This window comes from Prinia subflava, chromosome 2 (genome assembly GCF_021018805.1).
Source record: "Prinia subflava isolate CZ2003 ecotype Zambia chromosome 2, Cam_Psub_1.2, whole genome shotgun sequence".
NCBI lineage: Eukaryota > Metazoa > Chordata > Aves > Passeriformes > Cisticolidae > Prinia > Prinia subflava.
The window spans coordinates 23380153-23405551 of record NC_086248.1 but is presented as its reverse complement, the minus strand read 5'-3'; the positions used below and the strand labels follow the sequence as shown (position 1 = coordinate 23405551).

The window sequence follows — 25399 nt, the reverse complement described above, 5'->3', positions numbered from 1 at the left end:
ATTGCTCAGCTCTCAAGGGTAATACAGTGACTGTAACAGGTCATAGAGCAAAGGAAGTGAAGCACACAGGACAGGAACATCATTCTGGGGACATAGCTCAGCACTTAGAAGCAGGCAACATTGTTACTGGTCTTCAACGCAGATAATCACCCTGAAAAGCTGATTACACAACAGGGAACAGTATCTACTTACGCCAGTCCAATGTGTGTAGTACAAATCAGGGACTGAAATTTTATTTTATTTATTCTAGCAAACCTCTAAAATACAAGTAGCCAAACAGGTTTGTTGATCAGAATCTGAGTGTCTCTGAGTTGAAAGCATATGACACAGAAGTGGCCCTTAAATTCAGCATATGATAACCTATATAGCTCATTAGGACTGTTTTAACAGTGGAATTCATGAATGTAAATAGATGATCTTCTTATATTCACATACAGTCCTGCACAAAACAAAGATATCCTGCCAGTACAGTTCAGCCTACCAGCACCACTTGTATGACTGGCTTTTCTCCCACCATGGGTAGCAGAAGTTAAATCCTTAAGCTATTTCCAAAGACTGTAAGAACTACAAATCTCTAAGATTGTAATAACTAAATAAGCTCCCCTGAACTTGGAACAAGATCTTGTAGAAACATTTTAATTGCCTAGAAACACTAGCTGCAGCTTAGGCCATTTTTTATACAGATTTTTTAATTAGTGCAATTAGCTACACAGAAGTTAAACACTTTACTGCCGCAAAATATGGTGCTAGTGTTCAAACCAGCAGAGACAGTTTTGGGTTACCACAGTCCCTGATTCATTGAGATACCAATTTTAACCCAAGCAATAGGTCCCTATGCTCAGGTATGTGGTACTTTCATTCCTTCTGTGGGAATGGGTGGGTGTCAATAAACTTGGTATCTCTTATAAATTTGGAAGCTTCGAGGAGTGGATCAGGATTCATTTAGCAGAACCCTACTGATTCCTGTTGGAGCTAGAAAATCAAAAAAGATGCAAATCTTTCGTCTTTTGCCAATCAGGGGCTACCTGAAGAGTCCCTAGTGCAATGTCAGTGCACTTGCCACAAGCCACAAATGAAATGAATGCAGGATGGTAATTGCATTCTCCCAAATAGCAATGCTTCCTTTTCCTAGCACAGTCAAAGTCTCACAGGCACAAAGAAACAGCAATGGCACTACTGAGGGGCCGTGCTTCCAGATAGGGGATAGAGCAGCTGAGGAAGTCCCTGAGATAGATCAGAGTGCCACAAGTGACAAGCAAAGTGACAAAAGAGTCCCTGGAATACAGGAAAACCATAAACATACAGCAAGAAAAGGTGGCTAAGGGCTTTGGAGAACACCTTGGGTGCAACTCTGTAGAAGAACATAAGGCATCAAGAAGTGGTAACTACTGACTAAAGGTATCTTGCATTTATTGTGACTTGCATTCTTATGTGACAAAGGGAAAACAAATATTTTAATTTACGAAATTCAAAACTGTCTTAAACTATGCACTTGCCTAATTTTAATATTATTATTACTATTATTGTATCCTGACAACTAGACAGATTAATATCTGCATCCATTTAGACCACTGCCTAGAAAGTATGCTTCCAGTGAACTGGATGAGAAACATTACCACTCAGATCAATAACTGAAAAGGATATGGTATGAGAAAGCCTATCTGGTATAATTGGAACAAAATACCAAAGTTGATGTGGGAACAGTAGGCAAAGACATCCGTGATTTACAATTATCAGGGATTTGCAAATTAGTAACTATATCACAAAATTATTATATTAAACCTCATAGCTGTTGTATTAATGTATCTGTACCCTCTATGTTTTTATTGTTTGATTGGTATTTCTTGGTTCAGTCACAGAATAAATCATTGTCATGTGAATGACAAAACCAAAACACTGAATGACCAGCTAAATATTGGCTGTACAGGGTTAAATCCCACATCTCAGAATGCAGATTTCCTACTCTCAATGCATGATAAAAAACAGAAGTGATGGTTTCAGTTATCAAATTGAACAGTTTGCTGTTCGGAAGAGTTAACTTTCTTTATAAATCAAGTAGATTAAGCATATCAAGTAACAGTTGGATACCCATTCACTGGGCTTACATTCATCTATTGCTTGCATTGAAACAACATTAACACAGAAGTGTTCTTTAAACACTATGATAGTCTCTGCTCTCACAACAAGACATTAAGATTGCAATTTGTTAGCAATCAGTCGAATTTTATGGAATTCTAAACCAAATCACATCATCTTGAGTGAATTTTATAAACAAAAGTTCCAACAGTGCACCATTTAAGCGTATAATTCAATGGAAGTTTGAAAAGCAAAGTGACTTCCAGAAATAAGTAAGGAAATACAACAGTTAAAGATCCCCACTAAGAAAACCCAGGTGCAACAATGTTTCAGTCTGCTATCAGTTTTGTGCCTGTCTCTGTGCTGCATCTGGGATAAAGCATGGGCCAGCTGCAGACCTGAGGGCAGGAAAAGCGGCTGTTTACAGCAGACAGGTGGGTGGAAGTCACAAGACAAGGTGAGCAAGGAGAATCACACAGTTCACCATTGTCTACACTAAAGGAGACATACCAGAGCACTAATCAAGTTGTACTGTGCATGTAAGAGGCCAAGAGGCAGTCTTACTTTGCCTGTCAGTTTTAACTCCAATTTATTTGTCATAATTTAGAAAAAAAAGGAAAAAAGGTCCACAGTGAAGTGGTAAAGAGCTTGCTGTGCAAAGGAGAACAGAAGACTGGTTCTGTCTTCCTACACATCTTCAATTTCTTAATGGGAAAAGGGATGGCTCCAGACAGACTGAACATTAATCATCTGGATTCTTTTGTTTAAATTGTATGTGGAGAGAAACTGTAAATAACAACATGACCCTTAACACAGATTCCCGTCCATCTCTTCTTTATTGGTACATAAATCTTTCCTGAGCAGCTGAAAGGCCAGCTCATCTCTTGCACTACATTAAAGAAAGAACTCTATCACGTACACACACAATGACCAAGCTACATCAGCTGCCCACTAAACTGAGGGAAGTCCATCCTGAGCTGTGGCATACAGGCATGAAAATTCCAGAGTCACAGATTAGGTACTTTTGCAGGAACCTGATGAGTTCAGAGCATACTTGATCAAAATGTCTTCATTTTAAAAGCAATACAGTTGCTTGTAAATGTCATGCTAAGTTGCAGAACTGTATGAATAATGCAGTAAGGACACAGGTTATCATCTTTTTCTCACAGTAGTAACTGTAGGTTAAAGGCCATTTAATAGCATCTACATTTAAATTCTCAGATAAAGTAGGTTATAAGAAGTTTAGTCTTCCCTCAAATGACAGCTCAATGGTCTGTGTCTTTTATCCCTGCAGATGCAAATATTTGCCCAGTAAATAGGCTTTTGACGACTTTGGTTTTTTACATTTAAGTGTCACTCCCTATATGGTTTGACAGAGAGATTTTAAACAACTAATTTCTGCAGCAGTTACACTTATTTGTCTGCTATATTGCAACATGTGATAATATGAGGCAACTGGCAACAACTGCCTGGTATGCACATCCAGGATCTGTGCTCATTTCCAACACCACTAAACTCCCAGAGAGCCAAGCTGCAGCAAAAAACAAGTGTACCCAAGTGGTGCCATATTTTTTAGGCATTAGCTTTGATAGGTTAGGTAGAGGCTTTCAAACTACACACAACTCAGGAGGGAGAAGAAAGATGATTCCACAAACAAAGACTTCTGGATTTATTTCACTTACTAACCATATGGAAAACAGAACTTACATCAGTTGTATCTTTAAAGAATAGCTTTATGCTTAAACCTCTCCTTAGATTCCAACTGTGCGAAAATGACACAGTGCAGCAAGGCTGAACACCACTCGCAGGTTTCCAAGGACATAATCAGATGAGTTTCTAAGCACATCTTCCCAAGATTGTATCAAAAGAAAAATACAGGTTTTTATAAAGAAGATTAATTTAACACAGATGTTGAATTAAGACTCTTATCACAAAATAACAACAAACCCCTGCTTTTTATGGAGTGCAGAGGGAAGCCAGAAAGCCAGACTCAAGCAGAACCTGACTCTTTAGCTAGCAAGAAATCCATGGGCTTATGCAAGAAAACACCTTGCTGGCTTACTTCATCCAGACTAACTCAAATGACCTTAACCAGCACTCTGCAGGGGGAAGAATTGCTTGGGGGGATGACTACATGCTGCAAGCAGCCTTTGCTTATTTCATTATACCACAAGTTTTTCAGCAATTAGAATCTTTATCAGTGACATATGGCAACTAATGAGGCAACACAACCTCATTACATCCCAGGAACCTCCCTGGAAATGAGGGTGCAGGTTGCCACCACTGAACATGACCATCTTCTCCAAAGAGGGACACTTTACTCATTTAAGCCTCTCAGTAAGCACAAGGTCAAAACTCACTATCTCCAAATAAGAAAAAAAAATACTATTATGAATGTCAAAACAACCCATGAATGCCTTTTACCCAAGTCTCAGCTTATAAAAGTTTTGGCAATGATTTTGGGAAGTCTAAGTCCTAATAACACAATTTTAAATAATATGGAAGTTTAACTGTTCTATATCAAGGCTTGCTTAGTAGGTTTTTTTTTTTAGCTTAGCCAAAAAGGAAGAAAAAAATTTAATGCACAGCAAGTAATGGAAGCAAAGTGATTCTAACCACTGAGCCACAAACCATACAGGGAGTCATGAGAAAAGTCACTTGGCAGTAACAGTCATTCTTCAAATAGAAAATTATCAAGAGTTTGTTTTGGGTTTTTTTCCCTTCTCTAGGCACAGCAGACAAAGTTATTCAGTTCTAAGATGTCATTGCCATTAAAAATGATTGATCATTGTGATGACTAATTAACATTTGGTAGGAAAGGTTCTTGACTTTTAGAAGTCAAGCATATCAGTCTCTGACAAGCACACAGTAGTCAAAATGTTGTCTTTTGAAACAGAGGGTTTCTCTTTTGAAATACCAGTTTCCCAAGGAAGGTAGTATAGTTCATGTTCTAAGTCTGGATCCCCCTTGTCCTCTACAGAGAGGTCACAAAGTTCCTGTCAATCATAAAGAACCAGTCAAATTTTCCTCAGTTTAATTAGAGAAAGTAACTGTAAAAACACAGAAAGAAAACAAATCCATGATTACCATCTTAGTAGCTTGTGGATATCGGGCATGGCTCTTTTCTCCAACAAGCCTTTGCCATTAAAAAAGTCAAAGAAATGAGAAGGAAGGTATAAGCTTACTGGAGTCTCAGCTTTCATCTGGGCCCGCAACTTCTCTCTCATTTCTTTCTCATTGAATTTGGCACTTCTTTTTACATAGACTCCTCCATGCTATCAGAGAGAAAAAAAAAGGGAAAGCATTAAATATTTAAGCAGTTTAATGTAGAATAGCTGATAGAAGAACAAAAAAGAGACAATGACAAATCACCTTTATGACTCACGCTGCAAATTGCCTACCAGACATTTCCTCCTATCACAAAAACATGTGAAACTAATTTTAGATTTGCATATGCTTTGGTTCACAAAATCTGTTTAAATAAAAATCAGATATAAAAAACCTCCGATGCATAAGACACTTGAAGTGTCTTGTTTAAAGGTGTTAATTAACTAGAAGATGGCATTAGAAGTGACCCCAGAGTATTTATTCCCAACAATACTGACATGCAGCTTTATTTATGTATCAAGGGAAAATCACAGAACTGAAGTTACATACAAGTACTTACAGGTCAATGCTTTCAATTCTGTGTGCCCACTCTAAAATAATAACTAATGCAAATACTGGGAATATAAGTATCATACTTCTACATACAAAATTTATGAACAGCACAAAAGTAATTAGTGTAGGTTTTGAAACCCTCCTGCACTTCATTAGAGAATCAAACTTTTAATAAAGAAGTTATATACCAAGATAATAATTGAATAAGTAAACCAAAATCTTCACAAGGCAAAGAATTTTATAGAAGTATTTTTACTGAAAATTATTATTAGAAGTTAAACTATGTCCTAGAAGAGATTAATTTTATAACATGTTGACACAATTTATCACAAAACTTCAGTAAAAGTACACACAAAGAGAAATTTGCCCTATCATTTCCCTCTTCCACCACGTTGTTTTATCTACAGAGAAAGAGAATGTAAACAAACATGCACCAACTACGAACTACTGATACAATAAAGTTGGAAAAAAACCAAAATTAGCTCCAAATAACAGAATTTCATGTTTCAAATACATTGTTTTCATGGATTTTCTAACTGACTTCATAACTTGGTAATAGTCTTTTCTGTTCACCATGACAACTGGTATTGGGATTTGTCAGACAACTTCTGTCCATTTAGGGTTTTACATGCTCTTAACAGAAAGGTGACAGTAAGATTAAAACTACCAAGAGCTGAGCCTCATTCAAATACCTGATCTCATGAAAAGATTCAGTACATTGTAGAAACAGGGGTGGTGGCTGTGTGCAGAGCTGTGTCCATGGCATGGACAGGAAAAGTTTGAGGGGTTAGGAAGAGATGGGCAGAAGAGGTGGTCATGCTAAGTGTTTTCAGCCTTTGCTTTTCATGGTGTGGAGAGATAACTGCTTAGCTAGTGGTGTTTAACATGACTTTTGAGTTGTTCTTCAAAAGCTGCAGTGAAAGGGAACAGAAAGCCAGAGACGCATTAACTGCACACTACATACTCTGTCTAACTTCACTGTCTGTGGTTCCCTCCCAAGGTGAAATAGCCAGCTCTAACACTCAGCTCTGCTGCTGTGGCTGGCAGGGGACCAAAACCATGAACAGAATTCCCCAGCTCACTGAGCTTGGCTGTGGCATGGTACTGGGACCATCCCACAAGCAGTTTAACAGTTCCAGACAGAAAGCAGCATGAACAGAAAAACGTTTCTTCAGCGGTGTAGTAAACAGAAAGCCTCATGTTATCTCTACACTCCACATTTAAGACCATTTTCAAGATCTGGCACTATTAAAAGGAAACAGAAGTCTTAAGCAGACTGAAGTACAGTTATACTCTGACACTCAACACAACCAGCCGTTCCAGGAAGGGTAAACTCAGTTCAGTATGAGAAAAAAATTCATCACTATATAAGATTTCCATTTAATGGGTACATTGTCATTCTCTGTGAGCTCAGGTAGGTCAAGCTTTGATAAATGAGAGAAACCTGGAATTGAGGTATTCCCTTATAATCAAATTATTAATCAGCTGCAGTAAACTGGAAAAATACTGAACCAACTTTTCCTAGTTTGATTTGTCAGCTTGGACAAACGAAGTTCCTATTGGACTGTTTGGTCAGGGACACACAGCATGCCACCAAAGATAGATCTGGTGTCGCACATCAGACATTTTAATGCTCAGAAATAGATTTGCTCTTCTCAAGCAAATGAGCACAGAGTCACGTAACATAAGAACAGACAAAGTATCACAAGATCAGCGTTTGCCACATTCACCCCAACTCCACCACTGTGGCAGGTCCCTATGGCTCAGGGGTACAAAGCTAAAGAGAGGCAGGATATGTGGCTAAACTCAGGAACAACCACAAGGGTGCACAAGCTGATGCTGGATAACAGAAAAGGTCAAGATATACCTCCTATGTTAAAAAGTCAAGCAAACCATGGGGTATCAAAACACTTTTCAAAATCGCATCCCAGCCACATCAGGGGTATAAGATAAACAGCAACGAATTGGATGGTACAAGTGCATAGGAGTGATGGGATAGATTGGTAGCAAATGATAGGGGTAAAAAAAAAAATTCAGATCCACCCCCAAATAATAAAGACAGCTTTATGAAAATAAATTGGTTCTACCTAATAAATCAGACGTGGATCATAATAGGTTAATTTAAGTGTTTATTTTCTTTCCTTGGTATTAGATAGCTACCTGAAAGAAGAATGCTAGTTATGTGATTGTATATAGCTCAAATTCCCCAATTTGTATTGCATTTCCTTTTCAGTAAGAGATCAAATATATGAGCGCTCTTCAAAACACATTTCTGGAAGTACTGTTTTTGAGGTTATAATTTTTTTCCACTGTACTTTAAAAGCCCCTCTCTCAGTCAACAATGGATTGTGTTTACAAATATACTTCCTTTGTGCCTGAATTTTGCTCTCCTGGACATCCAGACCACGTTTATTTCCAAACAGGATGTTTACCTGAGGAAGGGAATATGAATTCCGTAAGCATGGCGTAATTATGTGGCTCTGGAAACTTTTAGTGGAGTGTAAGTGACATCACTGACAGAACATCAACAGGAAGGGCAGGAAGTGTTTTATGTTTTTGCACTGTTTGGTGTGATAAAAACAATAAAAATACCTATTAGCTTGCACTGCAGGCCTTCTGCATCCCATCTCAGTCATTTAAGCATATATGCATCACCACTGCCTGTCAATTGTGTCACTGATTTAAATATATAAATATAAAATATATATATAATCACCCCCCACTAAATCTTGCAGAAATTTTATTTTTTGAGGAGTCCAAAGCTGAATAGATTTTATTTAATATATACATGTTTTGATTAAAAATGCAGGTGACATTCAGATTAATTTCCACAGGAACCTCCTTTTAACAGTCAATATACTGCTCAGGAAACTGAGCACCAGATATTCCACATAGCAAAAGTAATTTTCCAAAATCTTGAAAAAAATAATTTCTGGACACTTAGTGGGTGGAATATATATCCTGTTTGTATTTTAATTAAAGCAGAGTTAAATCACCACCACCGTAATGACTAAAGGCAAGGACAAAGAGCAAAATATTTCTGTGCAGCAGATCAGTCATTTTGGTGGGCAAAAAATGTAGAGAAGCATTAAGGGCAAGCATTAGACAACTGAGAATTCTATTTTCTCCTAATGCATACCCTTAGTGAGGGGTATGACAGGGTCTGACAGTTTGTAGTTATTTAGGGGACTGGAACAGCAGACCTACCAATAAAAGAAATTGTGAGACAGTTTTCTCATTTTCTCTGCAGCATATACTTCTCTAAACATGCCAATTTTAGCAGAAACGATGGCAACCACCCATGCTCCAGCCTAGATCTATAGCCTACTCACTAAGGTACTCATCCAGAGGACAACAAAGATTTTCAACCATTAAACTGAAGACATTGGGTGTGCTCTAAAGATGAGGGAAAGAGTAAATCCTCCTATTTGGACATGCATCTGTGGTTGCCTACTCTTCATATACTCCTTTACAAATTAATATATAATTCCACTCATACCCAGCATAATATTTCTCTCAATGTTCTCCATCTTCTTGCCCTCTTGGTCAGGGCTGAGAGACAATTCAATCAAACTGTCTAATTCTATTAGGAGTATTTTCCTAAGCGTGTGTGTGTGGGGGGTGTTTTTCGGGGGGTGTGGGTTTTTTTTCCTTTTCTTTTTTCTTTTCTTTGCCTGGGCAAGGGTGGTGAGAGATAGAAAGCAGATTAACATTCAGAGAACACATTAAGATCAAATAGAGAAGACAAAGGAGAGAAGTCTTATAAGCACTTTGAAAACATTACCCAAAACTGTATACATTTCTATTATAATAATTAAGCTCCCATCTAAACCCTGAGATAAGTCCCATGAAGCCATTTCTGCTCATCTAGCAAAAGGCCAGTACTTCCAAAACCATTCACCTCTACATTCTATTTTGTTTCACATAGAAAGAGTTCTGCTTTCAGAAAAAGCAAGGAACAGACATCACAAATTCACAGAGGATTTTAGGGAAGTAAGCTATCTACACTGCTCTCCACCATTCTAGACTGAAGAATCCACTCAGTATGCTGGATGTTCAGTAAGCATGGCCCACTGTTTCTCAGTAATTGTATAAATTTGAGTCACATCAGGTTGAGCTCTCAGACTAGAAGGAACAAAAGGAATATTATGCAGAAAGAGGAGAAAGAAAAAGATGGGAATACTGTTAGACTCAGGTTTTTGCTTAATTGAAGTCCAAAATAACCATCAACATTTTCATGGAGGAGGGATCTGCCTTTCCTCCACATTATACTAAGATCCAATTTTTCTCTTTTATATTGTGCTAAAAGCAAAACAACTGAAAAAAAAGAAGTATGTCAAAAAGTAATGCAAATTTACTCCAAATTTTTAGCATCATACACAGCAAAACAAGTCTGTTTACACCTGCTAACCTTCTGAGAGTGTGACTACAAACTGGAGTTTTGGACTGTAAAAAGAACAAAGTTTTAGAATATTCTGAAATATTCCTATCAGTTTTAATTCTATCCATAATAAGTATTCATTGAGAAAAGTAAACTGAATCTTTAGTAACTGAAATAAGATACACATTTAACTAAACTGAGTGAAACCAGTTGCTTTCATGTTCAAACAACTGAACGCCAGCTCAGAACTGCATCTTCACAGCATGCATGGAAAACAGGGGGAAAGTGCATCTTCCATATCTGCCTCACAAAGAGCAAGGGAAGAGTGAAGTGGCTTACCTGTGAAAAGTACCACCCGTACAGGGGAAGCCATTTTAAGCCATCCTTCAAGACATAGCGGACGTGCCCGAGTGCGTTCTGCCGGATTGCCAGCATGTCCGCGATAATCCAATCAACTGCAACGACAAAAGCCCAAAGTCATCAGGTAAATTACCTCTTAATTGCCACTGATGAAACAAAAAGTACATGTTGTATGTATAAATGTCATTAAAGGTTTTTGAACAAGAAGTTCTTGCTTGTTAGGGCAAGCCTGGAAAGAGACACAGTAAACAGACAAGCAGATTTTTTAAATCTATAAAAGCGTTAAGACAAGCAAAAAAAATACAAACCTGTACACTGATGATTTGATAAATATATTACATTTTCTTTATTTTTTGGCAAATCCCCGTAGATAATTACCTAAAAAAAATTAAAAAATATACAGTATTACTTTATAATTTATTTTCATTGCATTAGGCAGTGATGATCCAATGCAGTAATTGACTTTTTACTAGGAAAACTGTCAGCAAGTTAATATCATTAACAGACAAACACCCTATCACAACATTGGTGCCCACCACACAGACAACTGACTTATCAACAAAGCTGTAAATACTCATTAATGAGGTCTTAAGAAACTTATTCTGTTCTTGTGCCATAGTCCTACAACTGGATCCATGGAAGGTGACCTTCAGCCACAAGCTCCCTACATTAATTGAAGTTAATGTACAAAATCACGCATTTAATTTATACACCTAATGAATAAGACATGCTTTAGCCAGAACACTTGCTATAATTTAATCTAAAATGGTAATTTTTCCTGGATTAGATCAAGAACAAAATCTCAACCATTTGCCATGATTTTAACCATCAAGAGTCAACAAAAAAGCATGAGGTGAAGGGGTGCCTTAAGTTTGGAAGCCTGTGGCTTCCATAGAGCAAGATTTTTTATATTTTTTTTCTCTGTTACATTAAAGACACACTTTAACCTTGTGGTTTCTCACCCCTGAAAGGTACTGGTCTACTAGTGAAATAACCTTCTGAGAGCATGACTACAAAACAAGATGCTGATGCTAGAATCTTGGTCACCCTTTTAAAATGGATTCACTCAATTATTTTCAAATATAAAATGAGAAATTAACTAATTTTAATTCTGAATTGAAGAACCAGTGGAGCTGTTCAGTTACCTTTAATAAACATTTTCATAACTTAATGAAGCCTAGTTTTTCTAACCAGTACATTCTAGGTAGGCTTTCACCATTGTTCTGCCAATGGACATCCTCCTTGTTTCTAGAAGTCAGCTGTATCAGACATACACACTACTTTGAAATTATTCCATTTACGAAAAAAGCAAAGTGCTATAATGGAGGTTTACCCACTTATTATCATCACTCCCCTAGTCTGGGCAATACTAGAATTTCATCAGGAAGAATTAACATTCATATCTTAACTGGTATCATTTACTGTGCCAAGACTCATACTGATCCTTATAGAAGGTCTCTACCAGCATCTCTGGAGACTCTGTCAATCTCCCAGGTAACCTGTGATACTGGATGGCAAATGCCTTATATTGTTAACTCTAGACAAAAATGACACAAAAACACTGTGTTTTACATTCATGCTGTTTCTTCTTTGAAAATACAACCATACTGTTGATTAAGTTTTGTTTTCAAGGCCAAAACCAGATACTGGCAAACTGAGATAGCCAATATGTGAACAAGAGATTACTCAGCATACAGTAAAAGAGAATATAACTTGAGGGGGTTTTTTTTCCAAAAAAGAAAAAGAAAAAGGCATGCATGATAAATTTGAACTGAACGATTTTTGTAACAAATCAGTTGACAAGTATATTCTGAACAGTATGTGAGAAATTTGAACAAGATTCTGCTATAGGAGTAGTCTTCTCACTGAAGTACCAGAATTTACAACCTTACTGCTGACACTAGGTACCACACACAGTTTAGAGCAAGGTAGCAGTCTGAGGGTTGACCTTACAGTTCAGGCGCACAAATTCCTCTGAAATAAATCCTGCTACTCTCACTTATAGAGTTAAAACTTCATTTTACAAGTATACACTTTCCCAGCACTGTTACACACAACGTCCATAAACACTGTTTTCTTTAATTTCAAGTTAAGACTCCACTATGCAGTTTCTGGCAAAGAGAGTTTTAGAGGAAGAGAGAAGGCCCAATACAACAAATCATTAAACCAGAAGGTCCTGAATGTTATTTGAGCTTTTCGAAAATGTAGAAAAAAAATAAGAACAAGAGGAAAAAAACCCCTGTCCTTGACCACAAGTACTGCCCCATACAAGAAACAGGGTTTGAAATATACAATTTACAACTTCAACTTGTAAATATTTCCACTTTAATGTACCAAGTCAAAATCTCATTGCAATCAGACCCACAATTTAAAGCACTCACTTTGGACTATTACATGGGTAAAAACAAATATAAAGGATCATTGCCATAAAAATGTATGCTGGTGTCTGCCAAATATAACAGTTAATCTGTGTAATTTCTTATTTCAGTAAGATTGGATCTAGTTCGCTTTTTAACCCTGGAGGAACACCCACTCACTGTTCCTGTAAACAACTTCTATACACAACATCATGTCTTACCCTAAGGGTTAGATGTGTTTACACATAATGGACCAAAATCTTTTATTTATGATAAAACACACAGCCAAACCATTGTACAGAGCTAAAAAAGAACAAAAAAACCCCTTATGTATATTAGTTCTCATTAAACACACAAAAACTGGATGTTTTATTTCAAAGCAAAGGTAAGAACGAGAAAATCTGAAAGCTCTATTTTGTTTGCTCGGATGGCTCAGCCTAAGAGGATGCACCAGCTTTATCTGCACCATCATCCACTCCAGCACAGCCCATTTCACTGATCTCAAGATAGGCTTATACAGTTCATCAAAGGCCAGCAAACAGCCATCACCTTAGACACTCTCAGTTAAAGAACTGAGTTACAGACCTTAAACTGTTACTACAAGTAGCTAAGAATGGCAACTTCCAGCCTGAAGTGCCAGGAGACACCTACTCTGTGGGCACCCACGCAGCTCTCCTGAGACCAAAGCCTTTTTGCTTTATTTGGCTTCTGAAAATATTCACCATACACAACAGAGGCGTAGCAGTTAAGAGCTTTGAATCCTGCAGAGATGTCCTTTTCCCTTTGAGATGGTGTCTGAAGAATTAACCTGCTTGTGGATAAGCAGAAGAGTCTGCTCAGGAGAAGACTCTAATTTCTGGCCATCTGATGTGTTTAAGGTAAACCAGAGTACCTAACATATATTATAGCTCCAGAAGGAATCACAGTACTCTTCTTCACGGCCTCCACAAAACCTCTGACTTCTTGCTGTTTTTCTGAGCTAACTTTACAGAATTCCTTGCTGCAGAAGCTGTGCAGCCTCTGACTCCTCATTTTGCTGGTGCAGATGTTTGGGGGCCACAGTGAATTACAGAGTCACAGGGTATTCTGAGTTAGAAGGGACCCACATGGATCCTCAAGTCCACCTCTTAAGTGAATACCCATATGGGGATCAAACCCATGAGCTTGGCGCTTCTAGCACGGTGCTCCAAGGCAGCACTTGAATGACTCACCAGGGACAGCAGTGCAGAAACAGGAGTCCACAGAGCCCACCTGTATTCCAGCCCCTTTGGAAGCAACCTGAAGACATGGGAGTGGCTTAGAGACCCCCAGCCCTCCTCAGAGGAGCAGCGCTGCTCCCGGGGTGTACAGAGCATAGGCAGGGATGGTCTTGCCCCCTGCAGCCAGTGCTGGGGAAGCAGCACAGGACATGCAGGATATGCTTGGGAGGCAATTTGAATTTTAGTGTAGTGTTTCATGTATGGCTCTCCAGACACTACAGTATACATGTATTCTACCTATCAGCTTAATGAACTGTAAGTGCCTTGTCAGCCACAATGAAGCAAGTGAGGAACCTGTTCATTTACAATAGAGTCTGTTGTTAAAAAAAAAAATCAAGCACAATGAAGTCAAGCAAAGAAAACAAGTCAAAAGGAAGAGCAACACAGGAAGCCAAAGTAAGCAGAGATTTGAGGGAAAATATTTAAAATGCAGATTTACAGTCTAAGACTGCAAACATTACTTGTGTACACAACACTGAAATGTGTGCTTTTAGCCATGTTTTGGTTGCTTTACAGCCCAGTTCACAGTAATGGGTAATACAGTTGTTAATGTGGGCCTTCTGCATCTGTTTACATAGCAGCACTGTCAAACTCAGTACAATGAGGTCTCAAATAAAGGAAACTGGATGCTATTAGATCCCTTCTGTGGGGAGGCTGTATCCAGCTTCCACGGATGCCATACATCAAGGCTGTTCACAGGCTCAGCAGCCACAGCACACACCTCCAAGTGTCCTTTCTGGGTGAAGCTTTGATGAATTACCAGGAAGTTACAAGTTGTTCTGCTGGGAAAATATACTAATTCAGTGACAGGCTGATCTAGGCATGCAAATGGGAGCTCCTGGGTGATCTGGTGACACCAGTTTCAGCTTCCCTACAGACTGCTTTTTCCAGTACAACATATTCAGCTAAGGCTGTGCTAATGTGGTAGGTCACGTAGCAATGCAGAACAGTCCTGCATGGCAGCCACACCATAATTTGCGCAGGTTTTTACTGAAACAAGGTAGGCACTCCTAAATTAGAGCTTATTTATTATAGCAAGAATTTTATTTCTTGATTATGAAATCTTTACATACCAAAGAAAATTAAATAGTATATTTAGTCATGTCCTAGCAATATCAGCTCAGTAAACACTGCCACGGCAAAAATAACAGTAGGTAAAATCATACCATCATAATAATAATGATCATACCATCAGAAGATCTGCTTGCAGGTCAACTGGTGATCACATCAAACTCCTAGCAAAGAGATTTACCTTAATGTTGTAATTGGATGTGGCTGATAATGGGAGCAGTCAGAAGCTGATCTGCAAGCAGATCTTCTGATAGTGTGACTGCTGCTTCAGCACCATTAACACAAAGTAAGTGGTTATTGCTGGTAAAAACTCAGGCCATCTCATCTGATGTCTATCAGTCTACCAGCACACCCCGTCCTGGTTCCTCAGACCTATTAACCCTCCTGCCTTCTCTGTTCAAAGAAACCAGTTGTGAATTGAAGAATGATGTTCCCACCTTTGCTGTTACTTCAACAAAACTTATACTTACTAGAGCATTTGTGAAAGCAGAGCATTGTGTTCAGGAAAAACATCAGCTTCAAGCACAGGCAACAGCAACTGGAAAGAGGGATAAAAGCAGGATAACAGGGGGAGAACATTCCTTCCCTCTTCTGGAGAAGGAGTCAAGACATCAACAATTAAAAAGGACCACAGAGACTTCCTACTCAGCTGTACTATCATCACAAAATGCACCTCTCTCCACTATTTCTTCACGATTAATAATTGGGACTGTGTACTATTTGGGACAAGAGCATCTCTGTTGGCTGGGCACTACTAGAACACTTCTACTAAAATAAACAGTATCCTAGGACGTATTTCTCATCTGCTTGTTACAAACTCTGGGTACAATTTTCTGGTGAAAGGGTGGAGCTTGCATGAACAAACCACCTAAACAAACACCATGTAGCAGCTTCTAATGTCAACACCTACCCTGTGGAAGCTGACCTCTGTAGCACTGCTGCAGGCATCTTCAGTGAAGTTCTTTAAATTCTCAAAGACTAAAAACCTGCCTCATGTCACAAGTCCTTTCAGCTTCCAGAGAAATCACCTCAGAACATGATTCTTATTTATGCTGTTTGACTAGAAGCAGGCTCAAGACAGGATATAGATAGGAAATCTGTGCTTGGGGCTGACAGATTTCTCAGGTTTTCAGATGTCTTACTATAAAAATTTTAAGTGTTTATTTTTCTTCACAGAAGACAAAAAAGCACTTTTATTCACACTTAACAGATATAAGTTTCACTTGCCTACAGAAGAAGGAATAAGAATAGAACAGAAGAGGAAGGACTTGCATGTTATTAGTTGCATTTTATCTAAATCTGAAAAAAAAGTTGATAAATTTTCTAAAAACACCTTCAGGACACACAGCTTTAAGGTAATGATTATACTATTGCTACACATCTTAACCTCTTTAGGGACTGTCTGCTCAACACAGAATTGCACAAGTCTGAAGTCTGCTGCTCAGACAGCTGTAGCAGGCTCAGCAGCAAACCATAAAATCACAAAGCAATCCATTTTATTGAAGCAGAGTTCATTCAAACATTCTACAGCTATGTATTTTACTGGGGTTCAGTGAAAAAAAAGACATTGCTAAGAGATTAAGCTCTGGAGAATATTGAAAAGATTTCTATATGTAATGTAACTTTTTTAATATTTTTTTTTTACTTGATTCCACCAGAGAGCACAGAACTTTAGAAAATACACTTACTGGCATTTAATTTCCTTTTTGTAAGAAAACTATAGTAGTGACCTATTTAGACCAAGTAGTACTAAATCTTACCATCAGATGTTAAATATGAAGTCTGTACATTCTTACATTCATACTAGCTCTTACTCTTATGGTCTAAATTCACAAACTTTTATGAGTGATTATACTTCATTTCATGTACGAGATACATGTATAGAAGTCATTTTGCTCTGATGCTGACTGTAAAGGCTTCGCAGTTTCTGAGCTGAATTAAAGATAATTGTCCCCTGTACTCTTTAGCTCTCTGATGAATCCTTAACAAAATTTTTTAAAAGGCATCTGTATATCTTAAATGTTCCAGTCTTGATAACATGAAAAATCCCCAAGATTTATCATGATTTGAAGATTCTAACATCTAAAGTCTGAAAATATCTTATTTTCAGTGCCCAAATATTTTATAGATCTTTCTCCAAATCACTTGTTTTTGATTGCAGTGCAGTTCAGTGGTACAAACCCATCATTACAGTCAGTGACCACCTGGGAAAAATCAAAAGGAGAGCATCTACCTTTCATCATAAATCACCAGTAATGATTTTTTTAAATAATAATTGCACATACCTCAGACATATATTAAAGGTAACTATTTATATTATGAGATTTCAACAGGAGTGCTTTTCTGAACATCTGGCATCTTGGGATTACCTGAACTAGTCTTCTTGTACAAGAGGGGAAGTAAATATTCCACCTGTTTCAATAGGAGAAAGTCTCCTTTACAAGCCTTTTGCATCTCTGGAGACTTCATGCACATTTTTGTAATTTCCTTAAAAGAAGGGCAAAAGCAACCCACACTTAATGTAGCCATTGTTTACTTTATTACCCTTCTGTAGTGGAAAATATGTAATGTCCATTTAAACTCACTCTGGAAATACCCTTTGCTCACCACACATGAGCAGGAAAGCTTGTGGAAGTTTGCAGTGTTTCCTCCAGCCAGAACTCTTTGTAATAGGAACTTTGCTTTTAAATGCCTTGGACTCCATGGAGTTGTTTGCATCTTTATTGTAATATAGTTACAAGTGTTTGTATCAAGTACAGACTGAAAGTTGCTGTGAAGCTATCAGTGGATTGACATGAATGAGGATGATCATGAAACATCTCTAGTCTCTGCTTGTGATTGTGGAATAGGATTTTTGAAAGCTTCTCCACACATCATCAGTAAGTCTTTGGACTTTAAACACTCTACACTTACACGGTGAGGTAAAGGAATCACTACACAGCATAAGAACATGTAGGGAGGTATCTGCAACAATGCTGGCTCCAGAACTGAACACAGTAAACTGATCAGCATCAATGATCAGCACATTAAAATCACTCTCACCTGCTCACCACTCAGCATGAGAATGAGCCAGTTCACCTGCAGCTTGCTCGGAACTATGTACCGTGACTGCTTACTCAAAAAGAGACATGCACGCCCTCAGATTCCCAAATAGCCTTAGGAAATGGAACAAAATAAGTCTTTGAGTCAATCCGTAAGTTATTTTTTATATCTAGTCATGAGGTAAAATACAAAATTGACCAAACCATGTGTAGTTTATTTTACATTTAAAAATCAAACTAGCATAAATGCTATTTCCTACTCCCACAGAGAATCCACTTGTAACAGAAAAGATGACAAGTAGTATGTGACAGAAATGAAATGAACAAAAGAAAATAATTTCCCTGGCTTTTTATACCAAATCCCTTCATAGGATAAATTCAAACTGACAGAAGATAGATTAAAGAGTATTTTTCCCCCAAGAAGATATGCTTCCTCATAATTGTAATGTCAAAATCCCTGACATCTGAGCCTACTTTATCTAATACAACTAAAATTGAGGAAAAAAAGGATACCCTGCCTGCAAGCCTAAGGCAAAAAGTTTGAAATAACTGCACTCAAATGCTTAACTATGAAGAGAATCTTCTCTTAGCAAGAACAGTGTCTGATGGTAGAGTACCAGGAGAAAAACCATCTAAATTAACAATCATCCTTACATAAAGTATCTGGACATATTATGTAAGCAGAAGAAAAGGGCATGGAAGAGCACTGTAAAACTCCACAGCCCAGCATCTACCAGAACACCGCTAAACACAAAAAGAGTAAAGGGTATAAAAGTCATGCAGGTTAAAAAAAAAAAAAGAAAAAAAAAGTGATAAATACAACTTTTATTTTCAAATGTAACAAATTATGCTAAGTAAGGACAAATTGTATTGAAAAATCCATATACCAAAAATCTTAAGATATTAAAATAAAGTATATTTAAATAGAAATTTTTAAAATCAAATCATGAGATTGCAAAACTTACTGGTCAAATATTTGGAATCAGAATTTGTGAGAGCATTCAAACTTGCCCTGTGACTCCTTAGCTTTTCCTACCTGACATATACTTTCTAATATTTTCATAAGTGCATGCAGCTAACTTGAAAATGTAAACACACATTTTTTAAATTGCAGACTGCAACAGATAAGGCTGAAACAAAATTCAGATTCAGTTGTGAGTTGCCACTTAGAAAATATATGCTAGGCAAATCTCCACACAAGACTGCTAATTTATGAACCCAAACAGCAGTTTCAGTTCAGGTGGCTGATACTTGATTTCCAAAAATGCTAACAAGACCTCAGTTTTTAATTATTTATTTTACTTTTCATGTAGAAGGCAGTAAGTGGAGGATTATCAGGACTAGCACTGAATACAGAACCTCTCCATACTAATTTCTTTCCAGATTGCCCCAAAGCCAGATCTGCAGTAGACTGGAACTCTAGATGGTATATTGTTGAACAAGAGCCCTGAAGGACATCACTTTCACCTTCAGATCTACAGTTAAAGGCACCAAATAAAAATTTAGATATATGCAAATATCTGGTTTGCTATACCCAAAACAGAGCACAAAGTTAACATACCTAATCCATCTATTTTTGCTGCTTCATACCACAGTTGAACGTAAGTTTAAGATTAGGCATACATCTCAACTTGAAAGCTACATCCCTCTAGCTTAGCAAGTATTAATTTCTGTTCTAATAACACAAAGAACTTAGCTGTATACTACAAAAGACATATATGCCTGAAGACAGCTGTACACTGAAATCTTGAATGAAATGAAGCAGGGTAAATGCTCTTAATGGAGCCAGAAAAATTTCATCACAGCAGAAAAATTTCACTGGGCTTCTTTCAAAAGTTTACCACACAAATGTGATACACTTCACTATCTTCTCCTAGTTTCTTTTCTGTCTTTGCATTGCACCAGCCCCCAGATTTCTACCATTCCCCCAAGACCTTCACTTCATTATTTCTACCATCTCAATTACATTACAGGTATGATTATTTTAACCTCTCAACACACCTCACAACAGCTAACGCTGTTTCACAAAGCAGTAATGTAAACAGGTACTAACTGGGATTACTCCACAAGCTACATGAATGAGGCAAGCTCAAGCCTTCAGAGGCTGCTCTGCTCCAAGCTGAGCTTAGAGGTTTGCCCTGATGGCAGCTCTGCACCTTCCCGCTCAGCTCCCACACCATTCCAGGGTCCTCCCACGCCTGAGCTGCCAGACAGGGAGGAGAGCTCAGGAAACCTCAGCTCAGGGTGTATCAAAGTGCAGGTTCATACATCCACCTCATGCCTAAATGCAACTGCCAGCACTTTCCCTCCAAGCACAACTGAAGAAGGGTGAAAAGTTACGTTTCCTTTGGACTTTCTGGTTTTGTCATTTGCCTGGGAAATGGGTCCTCATCTAAAGAGAAGCCAAACCCTGTCATTCACATCTACCAACAGGAAGCAGTCAGAAGCCAAACCTTCACCCTGCCATGATGAAACTTGGTTATGATGCCTCCCTCAGAATGGAGAGGGAAGAACCAAGTTCCTAAGAGATGACAAACCACCTCACTAACAGCAACCAAAGCACCTTCCTGGATGCTGCAACTTGGCTGTCAAACCTGTGCTGCCTCTTGCTTTCCCACTTCCACCTTGAGCCCTCAAGAATTACCTGTTGGACAGCTCAACAGCTTCAAAAGGAAAACCAAGAAGTAAGTAAAGATAATCTTGTCTGGGAAGGTTGCTGTCCTTGGAACAGAGATGGGTACAGACACTCATTTTCACTGCAAATTGGCCAACATTTCAAGACTAAGCATCCATCCCAAACTCAGATGCCAAGCTCTCCTCACACATTTTCTAGAGAGCTGAGATATGAAAAAAAATCCCTGTGGAAATTTCCAGTGGAGTGGCTCTACTACTCCGGAAAGTATTGTCAAGAGTTCAGCAGCACATTCGCTCCACGAAGTTTTGGTTTGCTCTAAACCTAAGTAGTTTTCAACCCTATTGAGACACAGCAACTCCAAGCTTCAATATCAATCCAGGAAGCACACTGCACTGTTTAACAAGCATTTCTTGTATTTTATAAAATAATTGCTTAGCTCTAGTAAACAACACTGAGGTATTCTTACAGCCTTTCCAGAGTCCTGTAAAGACAACAAAACCCACAATTTTGTAATGTCTTTAATAAAAACACCACTCCCCCAAAAAAATCTGTTCATCAGGAAGTGGGGGTAGGGAACACAACTGACACAAGTACTGAACAAAATCCATGTATATTCATTCAATTATGGATTTAATTCAATTGTCAAAACCCTTCAGATGAAAATCATCCTTTAGGAAGCAGTCTGAGTGATGATTTCTTTATTATTTCTTCACCAGCACTCAGTACAAAATATCAAACACAATTACAACAAAAAAGTTGAAGAACATTTAGTCCTCATATGATCTGAAACATATGCACAAACACAATAGGCATTAATTTCATCACCCTGACAGCAACTGGGATAAGATGCTCAGGGTCAGAGAGAGATGAGTGCATTCATCATATTGAATTACTCGTCCTTTCAGCCCTTCAACCATTCTAATCACATGCATATTTGCAGCCATCCTGGTTTTCACATTCTATGGTAAGATTCAACTTTTTGTAGTCTGTTCAAAATGGAAGAGACCAGACTTCCCTAACACAGTAAAGAGAAAAGCAGTAACACAAGTCCAGTTCATAAGCTACTTGATAATTCAGAAACCTGGGGACAAACCAACTATTAGAACCCGCAGAAGCAAGCCCTCCAAAGTGCATGAACTGCACCTGTTTGTACCAGGGACTGCTTTAGCTCATCACTGATAAAATTAACATTCTTTGCTCTCTGAGACTCTCTTTACATAGAATTCTTCTCACTTTATACAATGTTCAAGCACCACGTATATATTCCTCCTACAGAAGAGAACTGTAGAGCACCTGCATCCTATGGCAGGACAGGTGTGAAGCAACACAGGGCCAAAGCAGGGACGTTCCCTCTATGCCACTTTCCCATACCACATCTACACATTTTCATTACTCCGATTATATAATCCTAGAGATTATTGAGGAGCACTGTCAAAATGTCACAGACCAGTTAATTTATTTATTGCTCCTTAATAGAATCCATGGATGCCTGCTAAACTGTAATTGCACTGACAAATATACACTGCATTACAGGATTTCACTTTAGAGTCATACTGGCTTTGTCAAGTTTACCTCACAGCACTGGGATGTTGTCATTGCTTTCTGTACTCTCAATACTGATTCTTCAGTCTTCTATTGCCAACTCTTGCATGACAGTCAGCAAAAAGGACTATTTTTGGCAATTCATTAATGAATTCTAATATTATTGGAAAACTTAAATTGATGCCAAGTTAGCTTGAGTTCTCTTAGGCTTTGTAAAACAAAATCATTTCAGTGGGAAAAAACCAAGTGTGACCCAAAATTTAAAAACAGAAAGTATTTACAAGTAAATAGTTTTTTTACTTACTAAGTAAAAAACGTCTACAGTTACTTCATGAGCCATTCTCTAAGACCTAAAATATCCAGAGCTCACAGCAACTATAGCTCTGCAATTATTTTATCTCTCAAGTCAAATACTTAAGAGAAAGGGAAAGACAAGTATTTCAAGATTTTCTACCATGTAGATCAGGTTATCACCTACCTAGTTATATTTCAAAATAGAGGAGTTTGCTACAAAGATAAAACACCTTCCTAGCATGAACTACAGTTTTTAAAGAATTGGCTAAGAACATCCCAGTCAAAAAGACCAAAAAAAAGAAGAAAAATACAACTGTGCATGCAATCATGAGGGGGAGACAGATTGAGATACTTAATGGATTAACAGCAAATGACAGAGAGAAACATCATCTCTTGACAGATAAATAGAAAACAAATACCATAATACACTAGCATTTGAGTCAAAAAGATAGTCATCCATGTTTATGATCACAACCAACTCTACCTTATTAATACCCACTCACATTACCAGGAATTTTGGCAAATTATTTTAAGATCAGACACTTCAGATATCCACAACTGGTTCAGAGTGTTCTTGTGTTGAAAAACCTCAAATATCTCCAGTGTAAAACCAAAGAATGCTAAACAGTACATAACATTAAAGACATTTTAAATATAGTAAGACAGCAATAGTGCTAACAAAGTCACTTAAGCATCTGTAGAATCCCAACGACTTGAGGGGGACTACAGCAACAAGTTCCAGTATTCTGATGGATGAAGTTGTCGTCTCCTATTTATCCAGTTACAAAAAAAAATACCCCAACACACTTCAATCGACTGAATAAATAGACCTGAAACAGACCTGCAGGATTCCTCCCTCCCATGGCTCTTATGGTGCCTTAATGCTGTAGAACCCTACAGCTGCCTTTATGAAGCTACTATTTTTGCTGGTTTATTGGAAACAAGTTTAATGATGCTACACTTTTGCATCTAATTACATGCCTTAAGACAGCCCATCCACTGTATCTCTCAAGTTACCATCCCAATCTCATACACTCAAGCACATGGTTAAGTTTCCACTGTGAGTTTCAAGTTAAAACACGTGCAGTGCTCACAAGAGTAGGTCCAAAAGGACACCCTGTTTTTCTCCCTTAAACAAATGGGGACTATCTTCCAGTTAAATGACATATGGATTTTAAGGGTTATCTTATCTCTCTACATGTCCTGTATTTTCCCAGTTTGGTTCTTTTTACTTTGCAGTCACCATTTTATTTATCCTATGATATACCTCCTCTTCCACTATTTCTTGTCATTATTTGTTGCTTACTGTGACAAAGCATCTCTATTTTATCCTAATCGATCTCCTGTTAGTGGCCTATAATTGATCACCACCATTTTTGTGTTTGTATGAAGTTTATCAATGCAATGAAACAGAGTTCAACAGATGATGGCTGCCTTGTTGTTTCTTTTGGTTAGCATTTTCTTTAATGTCACAGGCATTTTTCAGATAAAAGTTCTTTTTAAAAATTTTAAGTGTTTGCTACTGTCTGCACACTAGTTGTAGGCAGCTTGAGTAGCTTTCTTGTTACAATTTTTGGCTCTCATTCTCAGAATAGGTTAAGTTAAACTTCTAGGCTGCTACTTTCAGCAGTTAATGACCAAGGCGTGTTACTACACATCAAGGTATCTGCACTAGAGACACTACATAAAAGAAATGGCAGTTAAAACTAAAAGTATCTGTGAATTACTGCTCCTTCTTCCTTTTTTTTTTTTTTTTTTTTTTTTTAATTTATCAAGCACAACACAAGTTATCTTGTTTGGACAAGAGCTAAGGCAAAGTTACATAAATTACAAGCTGAATCAAAAACTACCACTAAAAGAACACCTTGCTTCAGTTTTGTATCCATTCTATTTACACTGATGTCAAACTGTGCAACTCTTGTACCTTTAGCTGGCTTTGTGGGTTTCCAAAGAGTCATGAAAGCAAGACCCACTAATACACTCAAGAGTGGAAACTAGGGGAGGATCCAGCCTGATTCCGAAATAAATGCTTCACTAGAGAGTGGAAAAAGGCCTTAGCTGTAAATATGAGAAGACCTTATTTGTATGAGCTCTGTCATCTGTCTACATGTATTGGTATTCCTTGCTTTCAAGTGCCTAAAGCTGACACTAACTTCAAACAGCCCTCTGTATGTTCAAAAAATTTTGAAGGTCATACTTAGGCACACGAAGCATCTGTCATTTACTATTTTTTACATGCAGAATTAGAAGTCTCCTTACAGAAAATACATAACCTCTCAAGCACTAAGCACTTTGTGAGATATTATCTATCACCTGAATGCAAATACCCCTCTGATCAGACAAGAGAGGCCTCCAATTCCAACTTATTAACCTGAAACTGAGATCCTGAATAATCACAATCCACGGCTGAGCCAAAATTTAAGGGCCAGAGAGCGACATGAGGCAGACTGCACAAAAGCTGAAAAGCTGTAATAATTGAGAGTTTAAGTATTCTATTTATTAAAACTTGTACGTGTATTATGTACAATTATAGCTGATGACAGCTTTCTCATCTGCTGCCAATTTAATACTACAGATGTGCAGCACGGGCCACAGGGGTTCAAAGTGTGCAAAGGTGGCTGCCATACAAGTGCTGACAGAGCACAACCGGTGTCGCATCTCTTCCGTTTCCCCGACCTGCAAAACGAACACAACACCAACACTCCGTGAAAAGCATCACCAGA

General features: G+C 38.0%; 1 protein-coding gene across 1 annotated transcript in view; it reads right to left on the bottom strand.

Annotated features, from left to right (window-relative positions):
• Positions 1–25399, bottom strand: part of AGPAT5 (1-acylglycerol-3-phosphate O-acyltransferase 5) — a 54923-nt gene that overhangs the window by 29119 nt on the left and 405 nt on the right. The window contains exons 2-4 of the mRNA XM_063389349.1: positions 10786–10855; positions 10457–10572; positions 5262–5351 (exon numbers count right to left, since the gene is read on the bottom strand). Coding sequence (XP_063245419.1) covers positions 5262–5351; positions 10457–10572; positions 10786–10855 — 276 coding nt within the window. The remainder of the gene's footprint in view (positions 1–5261; positions 5352–10456; positions 10573–10785; positions 10856–25399) is intronic.